General features: G+C 47.1%; 1 protein-coding gene and 1 long non-coding RNA gene across 7 annotated transcripts; one reads left to right on the top strand and one right to left on the bottom strand.

The window, feature by feature from the left end:
• Positions 1 to 216: 216 nt before the first annotated feature.
• Positions 217 to 12394, top strand: RILP (Rab interacting lysosomal protein). 6 transcript variants are annotated; one of them, XM_023653214.2, is made up of 9 exons: positions 228 to 715; positions 789 to 882; positions 972 to 1078; positions 1174 to 1386; positions 1696 to 1841; positions 2232 to 2354; positions 11534 to 11617; positions 11889 to 11987; positions 12019 to 12246. In XM_023653214.2, the coding sequence occupies exons 1-9, from the start codon at positions 488 to 490 to the stop codon at positions 12098 to 12100; spliced, it is 1176 nt and encodes a 391-aa protein (XP_023508982.2). In that variant the 5' UTR covers positions 228 to 487; the 3' UTR covers positions 12101 to 12246. The 6 variants fall into 6 exon arrangements, with proteins under 6 accessions (XP_023508980.2, XP_023508981.2, XP_023508982.2 ...); XM_023653212.2 differs by having other exon boundaries at positions 217 to 715; positions 11889 to 12394; XM_023653213.2 differs by having other exon boundaries at positions 225 to 715; positions 795 to 882; positions 11889 to 12394.
• Positions 5105 to 8699, bottom strand: LOC138916300 (uncharacterized). Its single transcript, XR_011423409.1, has 2 exons — positions 8574 to 8699; positions 5105 to 6404 (listed from the first exon to the last, which is right to left on the bottom strand). It is a non-coding gene; the product is annotated as an uncharacterized lncRNA (long non-coding RNA).
• Positions 12395 to 12523: the final 129 nt, after the last annotated feature.

The following is a 12523-nucleotide window of genomic DNA, read 5'->3' as shown; positions in this document are numbered from 1 at the left end:
TCTGAGTCTGGAACCTCATGGCTTGTTTTCTGCAGCTGTGGTGCCCAGCCCAGCTCCTTAAGCTTTGTGTCACTCCTGGTTGGGGAAACAGGCACAGCGGGACAGTTGGCAGTCACTGGCCTCAGCCTCTTGCCTGGAGCTCTTGGCAGCCAAGTCGGGCCCCATGATTCCAGGCAGGGGTGGAGCCTGGATCGGGCTCTGAGGAGGGCTTGACCCAAGTGACCAGTGGGAGCCCTAGACCTCAGCTCTTGGACGCCTGGCTGGAAGTTGGCTGTCCTGCTTCCTGTGACCTTGGGGGCCTGAACAGGGCAGGGCCCAGGGTGCCCAGGCCACTGTCTCCTTCCCCACGCCTTTTCCCTTGATCGCTCCGCCCTGTCGCTTCTACCTCCGCCCTCTACGGCTCTAAACTGCTTCCTGGGCCGGAACTGTGGCTTTTTCCTGCCCCATTGGGGCTGGGGGCTGTCGCAGCTGTTGACAGTCAGAGGACATGGAGCCCAGGAGGGCGACGCCTGGGGCGCACGTCTGGGGGCCTCAAGTGACTGCGGGGTCGGGGACGACCGCGGAGCTCGTGTACCATCTAGCGGGGGCCCTGGGCACCGAGCTGCAGGAGCTGGCGCGCCGCTTCGGGCCGGAGGCGGCGGCCGGGCTCGTGCCGCTCGTGGTGCGGGCGCTGGAGCTCCTGGAAAAGGCGGCCGTGGGGCCCACCCCGGACTCGGTGAGTCACACTGCCCCCTCCCTCGCCACCGCGGGGTCGGCGGGGCGCAACCCTGAGAGCCCAGCCTCGCCAGCTGCAGGTGGCGGCGCAGCAGGCCGAAGTGGAGCTGCGGCGGCTGCGGGAGGAGAACGAGCGCCTCCGCAGAGAGCTGCGCTCGGGACCGCAGGGTGAGCGCGGGCCCGGCCAGAGGGGCGGGGCGGGCGCCGGCTCGGGGCCTCCCTCCCGCGGGCCGCCGCTAAGAACGCCCCTTCCTTAGAGGACCGAGCTCTGCTGCGGCAGCTCAAGGAGGTGACCGACCGACAGCGGGACGAACTCCGGGCGCACAACCGCGACCTCCAGCAGCGTAGCCAGGAGACCGAAGCGGTCCGGGCGGGGCGGGGCGATGGGCGCGGGGCGGGGCGGGGCTCTCTGCGCCGGGCGCCGCGCCCACCAGCCCCCTCTCTCTGCTCCGCCCCCAGTTGCAGGAGCAGCTGCAGCGCCTCCTGCTGGTGAACGCAGAGTTGCGGCAGAAGCTGGCAGCGGTGCAAACCCAGCTGCGCGCCGCGCGGGACCGCGAGAGCCAGCTCGAGCCGCGGCGCGAAGGGGCCGTGGAGCTGGCTCAGGGGCCGGCGCGGGACCAGGCCGAGCCGGCGACTGCTGGCGCAGGAGCCCCCGGGACCCCTGGGGACCCGGCAAGTGCCCGATGATGTCAGGGACCCATCCCAGGACTCACAGCTTGTAGCACTTGGTGGGCACTCGGGAAAGGTTTGCCGTGCCGCGTAGCAGGTCCACCGGGAAGTTGGAAGGTGGCGCACAGTGTGCACCCCGAGCCTGCCTCTGCCCCAACTCTTGGCCCCCACAGAGCACTGGTCTGTCATCTATTGTAGCGCCCTTGCCTCCCAAGTCTCCCTGCTGGTCGCTTCCTCTCGCGTTTCTGTGATGCCTGGGGATAGGGGAGGGCCCGCTGAGGCTCACCTCTGACCCAGCCTGTCCTTCCGCAGGCGGATGCCCCGCAGCAGTCAGGGCGCCCCTCCCAGGTGGGACAGTGCAACTTCAGTCGAGAGGAGCTTGAGCAGATCCTTCAGGAGCGTAATGAGCTCAAAGCCAACGTGTTCCTGCTAAAGGAGGAGCTGGCCTACTTCCAGCGGTGAGGGCGCCGGGCAGGGCCTGGGACGCTGAGGGGGCTCCACTTACACCTGTTCCAGGGCCTCAGGTCCCCCGCCTCATTCTTTGGTTCATTGATGTATCCACAGCGCCATGTGCTGGGCCCTGTCCTGGGCACTGGAAGGACGTGAATCACAGCCCCTGCCCTCTTGGAACTTCATCCAAATGGGGGAGGGGCAGTGCAAAGGGTCACAGCCGCTGCAACAGCAGTCAAGGAAGTGTCGCTAGGAGGGATGACACCTAAGCTAAGGGCTGAGGGATGATAGCAAGACAGAGTGTTTCAAAAACGGGGAACAACTTGCACAGGTGCTTGGGTGAGATCTACTGTCGGCATCCCCACCGCTTTTTCCTTGCCCCTCCCCTTCTTCTCTAGGGAGCTGCTTGCAGACCACCGGGTCCCTGGGCTTCTCCTAGAAGCCATGAAGGTGGCTGTCAAAAAGCAGCGGAAGAAGATCAAAGCCAAGATGTTAGGGACCCCAGAGGAAGCGGAAAGCAGGTAAGTCCCTTTCTCCATTCCCACTGAGCCAGCCCTCCCTCCTTTGTTCTGCTGAGCCTGATGACCCAACTTGCTTATGCTCTACCCAGCCTAGCCACCTCCTGAGCTGCTCACCCCGCCTCATCCTCTTCTCAGTCTGTCTCAGACTGATCCTGTCACCCCAGTCTAGTGACCCCTTGAGCCTGTCACCTAGCCTAGTCACTCTTGAACCTGCTAACCTGGCTGGGTTATCCCCTGAGCTTACTGTCTAGCCTATCCTACAGAGCCAGCCACTCCAGCCTGGTTACCTCCTGAGCGTGCTGCCCAGACTGTCCTGCTGAGCCTGCCACTCCAGCCTGGTGACCCCCTGAGCCTGCTGTCCAGCCTGCCCTGTTGAGCCTACCATTCTGGCTTGGTCACCCCTTGGGCCTGCTTCTCTAGTCTGGTCACTCCCTGAGCCTGATATCGAACCTGAAGTGAGTTCGCTCACCCATTGTGCAGCAAGCCAATCTCTGACACCAGGTGTGGTGGAAGAAAGTAGGAATTTTATTTTTGCACAGCGCTGAGCAAGGAGAGAGGGCAGCTGACGCTGAAATCCCAAACTCCCCGAAAAGCTAACAGGAAGGGTTTTTATATGGGGTTTTAGGTAGGGGAGGCAGAGCATATGGCCTTGCTGGTCTGAGCTTTCCCACCAGCCTGTGTTTGGCCTTGAGACTACTTGCAGAGAGGAGGGAGACCATGACCTTGCTGGTCAGCAGCTTTCCCACCAGACTGTATCTCCTTGGCAGGGAGGAGATAGTGAATGCAGGTGCTTGTCCTTGGTGGTGTCTGTCTCCATGGAGGATAGTGGATTCTGGAACCAGGAAGCCAGGGAGTAAGCAGGGAATGAGTGTTTTGGTTTTAACCCCATATATGCTGGATTTAATGTAGGGAAACTGATATCAGGGTCGGTATTAATTCCCTCCTATTTTATGTTCATCCCTCAATCTTGAGGGGTTTGGGGTGGTGACCAATCTAGCTACTTCCTGCCGAAATGGGGCATAGGTTGTTTCATCTCATTGAACCAGTCTTTTAATAAGGCGGTGATGCTGGTGGGCTCTCGAAGGCCTGTATCATGTAAGTAAGTAACCAGGTATTTAATAAGAAGTTTTTCTAGAGAAACAAAAAGAGAAAAACAAGGTTAATCGTTGGAGAAAATTATAAACCAGTTTCGGAGCCCAGGGGGCAGCCAATCAAGATTCCTAGAAGTCAGGGTCAAAGCATCTTTTGCAGTTTGAAATGTCTCTGATGGTGTCATTGGGCACTCAGGTAACTTCTTGAGTGGCTTATATAGCAGTAGACATGAATCTCTCTTAAGTTTATATTAGGTCCTCCAGCTTCAGTTTGCAAGGCTTCAAGAAAAAGGGCAGATTTAGTTTTCAATGACTCCAAATGACAATGATGGGGAAAAAAACCCTGAAAATGTTCGTTTAGAGGTTTTTAGCCAGATGTTTCAGGAGACTAAAAGGATTTAGGATACAGTCCAGTTAACAGATGTAACAAAAATCTGAAAGACAATTGACAGAACCAAAATCCAATATCCACAAATGTTATTATAGTTTCTTTTTTTTTTTTTTTTTAAAGATTGGCACCTGAGCTAACAACTGTTGCCAATCTTTTTTTTTTTTTTTTCTGCTTTATCTTCCCAACCCCCCTGTACATAGTTGTATATCTTAGTTGCAGGTCCTTCTAGTTGTGGGATGTGGGACGCCACCTCAATGTGGCCTGATGAGCGGTGCCATGTCCGCGCCCAGGATCCGAACCCTGGGCCGCTGCAGCGGAGCGCACAAACTTAACCACTCGGCCATGGAGCCAGCCCCTATAGTTTCTATTGAAACATATTCTTTCTCTCTAAAATCACCCTCAGTTTCACTAGACATAGCCAAATTAAGACTAACTGGTTTGCAAAATGTCTAGTTTTAATAAATTTGGCATAATTATTTATATAAGTACAGCAAGAGTAGTAATTGATCATATAGGCTCTTTTAAATCTGCTTTGCTGGAACCTTATAAGGAATCTTGGGTTGAACTTTAAAGGCCTCTCAAGGAAAGCCAAGCAAAGGACCTGTCATCAGATTCTGCCTGCAGTACCTACAGATTTGGGTGAACCCCTCTCTTCGTGAGGTTCCCCAAAATATTGAGGTTCCTTGTGTCTGCCAGAGGGAGTGACATTCTTTGCTCAACCTTACTAGGTCACTGAACCCATAAGTAAGGTACCAGGCCAATATTTCCAAATGGCTTTATTCCAGGATGTCAACCTTCATTCCTCAAAAGCTGTCTTGTTATATTTAAGCCCGTATGTTTTTTCAAATATGATGTTCCAGTCAAAGCCTCAGTAATATAACCAGTGTTTCCAACTGTGTCCTGTTATAAGAAGAACAGATTCTTATTGGACTTATGCAAACAATCACATTGCCATGAGAATAAGAATACTTACTCATCAGGAGTTTTTACGTTTTGGAGGGCTCAGATAGGGAGAAAAAGATAAATGTTTCAATTTTGTTTACAAATTGCTATAAGTCATATTTCCTTAAGAGAATAGAGAAAAAGGTTTTCTTAAATCTGAAAAAAGCAAAACATCAAAAATCAGCAATATCTCAATCAAAAAGCTATAAAAATTATAATCCTCCCTATTGGTTTATTCAGTCCTGTGTAATTGGTTCTTGATCTTAATCTCATTGGCAGTTTGTGAGGTCATCAGTTTCTCTTTCAGTTCTGTAATTTTTACCCAGTTTAGCTTTATAATCTCAAAGTTTATTGGAAACCTGTATTCTAGAGTGTCAGAGTCCTTTCCATGACTTTCTCTGAAGATGAAACATATTTGCAAAAATATCAAAGTAAAACAGCAACTGTCTGCAAATAACGAAACATTCAAAAATGTAACTGACAAAGGCATTTGACCATCTCTGTGATATACAACATTTTGAGATAATAACCAGAATTATGGCTGACAATCAGAACAGATCAGATAATTTTTTAAATATTTATATCAATAACTCATTTATATAATACCATTTAAGAAAGTTTATCATTACTTATTTGACAACGCTTCTTATGTAACAATATACAAAATATTAGTTTAGCATTTTTCTTATAGGAAGAGAGCAAATTTCTCTGAGAAGTCCCAGCAGCCCTCTGAAAATCCCCAGAGAAACTTTCCCTCTTCTTCCAGGCCAAAAGAAAGCGTTTACTCAGAACTTGAATATGTGTGTGTGTGGGGGGGGAAGCTTGTCAAAAATATTAAAAGCTTTAAAACATTTGTTCAGATAGGAAACCAGGTTCACTGTGAAACCATGTTCAGATATCTATTTGAAGTGACAACAGAAACAGTCAAGGGGAAACAGAGTTAAAATAGTGGAAAAAACCACCTTTTTATAATCTTTTTATCAAAAGCAGATTAAAAGTTTAGGAAAATTATCTTTTAAGAAAGAGGAAACCAAGTTTTAATTTTGTACCAGTTTACTTTTGACATATAAGTTCATTTACTTAATTGGATTTACTTTAATCCTGGCCAACTTGACCATACATAAAACTCTTTAGGGCTTTACTTTTACAAACCTTTGGTTACTTTTTTTACATTTAGAATTTGTCCCAGTATTTTAGGACAAATTTATCTTTCTCAACTCAAGAAAGAAAAATATTTCTATTCTTTATTTTTTTTACTGAAAACATATATTTTACTTTCCTTGTATACAAACCTTTTAGAAATATATGTTTTCTCATAGAAAATTTCTCAGCATACATAAAACATGTTTATCAATAAAGCTAAGCACTTTTCAGTTTCTTTGATATAAGAAACCAAAGGCAGGGCTGGCCCAGTGGCACAGCGGTTAAGTTCGCACTTTCTGCTTCTTGGGGGCCCAGGGTTTGCCAGTTCGGATCCCGGGTGCGGACATGGCACCACTTGGCAAAAGCCATGCTGTGGTAGGCATCCCATATGTAAAGTAGAGGAAGATGGGCACAGACGTTAGCTCAGGGCGAGTCTTCCTCAGCAAAAAGAGGAGGATTGGCAGCAGTTAGCTCAGGGCTGGTCTTCCTCAAAAAAAAAAAAAGAAACCAAAGGCAGATAAATATATGCCTAGTAGTTAACCTTTAATATTGTATCTTATGTGGAAATGACCTAGATACCAAATAAACTGTTATTATTTAACTTAACTTAGTAAAGCTATAAAGTTTAAGTTTCCAAAAAAGATTTTGGAAGCTGTTTTTTAGGTATGCAGACTATAAAACATAATTATTGTACTTAAAACTCTTACCCAGTTTTAACAATTACTCTTTAAAACTTCATGTGACATTACAGCAATTTAACTATCATCCTCAGTTGTTTTAAGTACATACATCATAATACATATAATTATCATTAAAAAGTTTTTCCAAAAACTTTTATCCTTTTTACATTTATTTAGTTTACTTGTCTTTAGCAATTATATTTAGATCATCTACAAAAACCTTATGAAACATCAAACAAAATTAGCTATTATACTGAGTTATGAGTTTTGCTGATAAATTTTGTAGCAGAGATGACAGGAGCTCATTTGACCAGTAAACCCAGGCTGTGTGTCTGCATCATATCCAATGCTGATAACTTTGAGGACATGTTTATTTTATCAAACCAGCAAACTTAAACAGGGTTTCATTCATCAAAGATCATTTTATATCTTGTTAAATAACTTTGTCTCTTAGAAGTTTTTGCATATTCATTAAAGACTGCATTCCATTATGAGAGATTTTGAATCCTCTTCTGAAACAGGTTTTCAGAATGGCCATTACAATTCCAAATTATCTCAAAAGTTTGCTTATTTTTACTTGTTCCATTTTACATCAGGAATTTTGGGAGAGTTGAAGCTCAGCTCAGATTGATGGGAAGCTCAGCGAGAGAGGAGACAAAAGCAGCAGATTTGGGTTCAGCTGCTGGCATGTTGAATTATTTAATTATTTTTTCTTAAAGAGGCAGTAAAAGTATTTCTAATTTTATTTAGAAGCCTCAAAAGATTAAAACAGACTCCCCGTTGTTGCAGCTGGCTTTTCCAATTGCATATATCAGTTTGGGTGAACTCAAATTGGTCTGTTTAAGTATATCAATTTTTATAAAACTTTTATCTTAATTTTACTAACTGTTATACTTTAATTATAACCTACCCTAGAATTCCATTAACAAGTTTTGGTATTACAATATCGTGTAGGGGAGGCATTCCCAGTTAGACATAACATTTATTCCCAAAGAAAACATTCAGGCAAAGTTGACATAACCTCTTCATATAATATTAGCTTAAACACTTTAATCTTTATAGTCTTATTAACCTTAATAGCCTAACTGTTGCCCCAAACAATTGCTGGTCAGGTTTTTCACTTTGATTTTTGCCTCCTGACCTTTTAAGTTTTTCAAACGGGGGTAAATAGAACAGGTTTGTCTGATGTCCGTTAATGTTGGGGGGTCCCTTCAGCCCATCCAACCTTAGGCAGTGTTTTATTAAAACCTTTGTTTTAACTTTATTCATGTCTGTTCCATTTATCCCATTTTTCTTTTTAATAACTAGCTAAAGATTTTTGTCCCATTGGGATGAGTCCTGTGACTCTTCCCTTTCTGATTTCTCTATGTTAACTTAATGCTTTTATTAGCATCTGTAAGACCATGAGAAGAAACTGAGACCCCAAGTTTGATTAAATTCTTAAGACTAGTCATTATAGTTTCCTTTTAATTTGGTCTTTTCATAGGTACCAATAAAACAGCTGTTTATCATGAGAGCTCTCTAAAAAGTTTCCCAACTTAAGGATCCATTGTTTGGCCTTTCTTTTTTTCTCCAGAGTCTAAAGAATATTGTGGCCGCGTGGTGTTACAAAAGAAAATCATCCCTCTTCAGACATTGGCTTATAGCTATAGGCCGACTATCAGCCAAGGTTTTTCCCTAGGGGCTCTTAGGTGGAATAGAGGCAGCACCTCCCATGTTAACACTTTTAAAAGGACAGACAAACAGACAACAACAACAAATACCAAACAAGCACGCTTTCCCAAAACCACTCGGGCACAAAACCACTCGGAAGCCAAAATGAAGACCAAAACCAAAAACCAAAGTGCTTCCAGTCCCAGCTTAGTCCGTGTCCTGCACTCGGGGGGCGCCCAACAAATGAAGATTCGCCATGCAGAGCTTCCCAGATGAGCAAGGACAAGGGAACTTGGTTGTGCACACCCGGGGGACTTACCAAAATCTGGTGAGGGCTTGGAGACTTCAAGACAAACGGAGCCCAGAGGGCTGCCAAAGTACCCATTATTTCCAGCCGGTCCTGTTGGAAAAGGTTAACACAAAGACAAAGACAAAAACTACGAGCTACTTACAAGAGACGTCTTCCTAAGTCCTAAACCTAGTTTCTTCCACCACCAAAGCAAAAGTGCTGTGGGCCAACGATGTCGGGTCAGCAGCCAGTCGCTTGGGGCTATCCCTGCGACAAGGGGCTCAGGCAGCTGCAGGACAGCTTCCAAGAGAGACCTTTATCCAGAGGCCAGTGTGCCACAGGCAAGACGTCCATCTGGGACATTGTCCCATCTGGGTCTCCAAATTGATACCGAACCTGAAGTGAGTTCGCTCACCCGTTGCACAGCAAGCCAATCTCTGACACCAGGGGTAGTGGAAGAAAGTAGGAACTTTATTATTGCACAGCACTGAGCAAGGAGAGAGGGCAGCTAACGCTGAAATCCCAAACTCCCCAAAAAGCTAAAAGGAAGGGTTTTTATTTGGAGTTTTAGGTAGGGGAGGCAGAGCATATGACCTTTCTGGTCGGACCTTTCCCACCAGCCTATATTTGGCCTTGAGACTATTTGCAGAGAGGAGGGAGCCCCTGGCCTTGCTGGTCAGCTAGTGGGAACCAGCCTGTATCTCTTTGCGAGGAGGAGATAATGAGTACAGATGCTTGTCCTTGGTGGTGTCTGTCTCCATGGAGGATAGTGGATTTTGGAGCCAGGAAGCCAGGGAGTAAGCAGGGAATGAGTGTTTTGGTTTTAACCCCATATGTGCTGGGTTTAATGTAGGGAAACTGATATCAGGGTCAGTATCAAGCCTGCCATCCAGACTGCCCTGCTGAGCCTGCCACCCTTCTCTCTGGATCACACTGCTCCCTCTAGCCATGCTTGCTATACATACTACTGAAGAAACCTGCTAACGCTGTTCCTCCACGTTCGTTTTTTGCTTCCTTGCCTTGGCTAGATCTGTTTGTTTTCGGAGAGGTAAGACTGTACAGTAGTTCCTCCTCATCTGCAGTTTTGCTTTCTGAGTTTTCAGTTACCCACAGTCAACTACAGTTCAAACATATTAAATAGAAAATTCCAGAAATAAACAATTCATAAGTTTTAAATTGCACGCTGTTCTGAGTAGCATCATGACATCTTGCGCTGTCTTGCTCTCTCTCCCACAGGACGTGAATCATGCCTTTGTTCAGTGTATCCATGCTGTACACGCTACCTGCCCTTTAGTCACTTAAGAGCCCTCTCTATTATCAGATTGACTGAGAGGTATCGCAGTGCTTGTGTTCAAGTCACCCTTATTTTACTTAATAACGGCCCCAAAGCGCAGGAGTAGTGATGCTGGCAATTCAGACATGCCAAAGAGAGGATGTAAAGTGCTTCCTTTAAGTGAAAAATCAAAAGTTCTTGACTTAATAAGGAAATAAAAAATCATATGCTAGGGTTGCTAAGATCTATGATAACTTTTATTACAGTATATTGTTATACCACCATGCATCGCTTAACGAGGGGATATCCTCTGAGAAATGTGTTGTTAGGCGATTTTATCATTGTGCGAACATCATAGAGCATACTGAAGGGGAACAAAATTTGCCACCCCAAAATGTATCTCTTTGACATGAGAATTATTTTAGGCTGATTTTTTTTTTTTTTGAGAACTACTAGCCCTGAGCTAACTACTGCCAATCCTCCCCATTTTGCTGAGGAAGACTGGCCCTGAGCTAACATCCATGCCCATCTTCCTCTGCTTTACACGTGGAACCCCTACCACAGCATGGCTTTTTGCCAAGCAGTGCCATGTCTGCATCTGGGATCCGAACCAGCAAACCCCAGGCTGCCGAGAAGTGGAACATGTGAACTTAACCGATGCACCACCGGGCTGGCCCCTAGGCTGATTATTTTTAAGAAACAAAAGATTCAGAAAGTTTTTCTTGTTACCTCCCCCTTAACTGCCTAAAAGAATTTAGATTTAAAAACCTGTCCCAGGAAGCAGCTATCCCCTTAGCATAACATGAACGTGGTGGTAGACAGGGAGGAACCTAGAAAAGCCTGTTTGTTGGGCTCCCCTCCGTGTTCTTCTGTTTGTGTGTGGCCAAACACTTGTTTTCCAAGTATTTGCTCCTTTTCACCTACCTGTAAATTACCTCCTTCCCTTTGAAGTCCCGGACTCTCCCCACTCTCAGCATCTTCTTTTGTCTTTATCTAAGCATGGGATTAAGTGAGGGCTTCTGCCATTTTGTGGCGTTCCTCGGTTTTCCTGGGTTTCTCCCATGTATACATGTTTTAAACTTTTGTTTAATCTGTCTAACGTCAATTTAATTCTCAGATGAGCCAGAGGAACCTAGAAGAGTAGAGGAAAATTTCTTTCTCCCCTGCAGGACTTACACAAACCTAGATGGTATAGCCAACTGTGCAGCTAGGTTATATGGTACCAATCTTATGGGACCACTGTCATATATGCAGTCTGTCATTGACTGAAATGTCATTATGCAGCACATGACTGTAATTGTTCTATTTTATTGTTAGTTATTGTTGTTAATCTCTTAGTGTGCCTAATTTATAAATTAAACTTTATCATACATAGGTATGTATGTATAGGGAAAAACACTATCTATAGGATTCGGCCATATCTGCGGCTTCAGGCATCCACTGAGTCTTGGAACATATCCCCGCAGACAAGGGGGCCTAATGTAGCTGCAGCCTTGTCAGGGGACTGCTATCTGTCAGATTACAAAATCGAAGCCTCAAGATGGCCTTCATCTCCCCAGCGTCCCCTCTCCAGCCTTGGGGGCCTTGTAGTCACTCTGTCCTCCCCTGCCTGGTCCTGGGGGCTGTACAGAAGAATGAACACAGCTAGATTCCTGTGGTCCCTCAGGGCCTTGACAAATGACCCTTACATCTCCTTTCTCCTCTCCCCCTGCCTCAGTGACGACGAGGATGGCTCATGGCTCCTGCTCTCCAGCGATAAGGGAGACCACCCCCCACCCCCTGAATCCAGAATACAGAGTTTGTAAGTTGGGAGAGGAGGAAGGGCAAAAGTGGTGGGGTGAAGGAGGGGCCCCACCTTGGTTCTTTCCAGCATCCCCTTCCCGCTCCGCTGACACTCCCCCTGCTGTGCTGAGCTCTAGGCATGCCCTCTTCCTCCTGCTTCTCTGGCCCTGGCCCCTCATGCTGCCCTTTCTTCCTTTTGTATCCCCTTTTCCTCACCACCCCCGTCCTCAGCCCATATCCTTGACCTCTCTGGCATCCAGGCTCAAAGTACCTCTTGACTCTCCCCCCAGCTTTGGCCTGTGGTATCGGGGTGACACAGAGGCCCCTGAAGCCGAGACCAGCAGCAGCAGGGCTCCCAGTGAGCTTGGGGGAAAAGAGGAGGCCCCACAGCAACCCCACTTGGAGCCTGTGGACAGCCCTACAGCCCCCAACTCCTGACCGGGCCTGCTTTGCTCTCGAAGAACATCTTTGTCTGGAGATCTCAGCTGCCCCAGAGGCCTGACTTTGGTGTGGAGCTGTGGGAAGATGTGTGACCTCAAATGAAGATAGGGCTCCCTCCTTCCCAGACCTCCCCAGGCTCTTTTCCAATCATGGCCTGAGCTGGGGCATGATGGAGACTTCAGCCTACTTCCTTCCCTCTATCTCTGTGCCAAGCCTCCAGGGCCAGATCAAAGAACTTCCTCTCTGAGTCTCAGGTTCCCCATCCACGAAATGGAGAGCTGACTACCTACCTCCCAGGGGTTTGTGCGGATGGCCTACGCTAATGTAATAAAGCGACTGCCCATGATACCCAAAACTGCTCCCTGTCTGTCTGTCTGTCAGTGGTCAGCCCCTGCCCAGCTCTGCCAGGAGCGATGGCAGGCTGAGGTTTCCTCACAAGGTCTCCTTGGTTGTCACTGGGTGTGGAGGCTTCTCCCAGCTCAGG

The sequence above is a fragment of the Equus caballus genome, chromosome 11 (genome assembly GCF_041296265.1).
Source record: "Equus caballus isolate H_3958 breed thoroughbred chromosome 11, TB-T2T, whole genome shotgun sequence".
In the NCBI taxonomy this organism is placed as follows: domain Eukaryota; kingdom Metazoa; phylum Chordata; class Mammalia; order Perissodactyla; family Equidae; genus Equus; species Equus caballus.
This window is presented reverse-complemented; position numbering and strand designations above follow the sequence as displayed.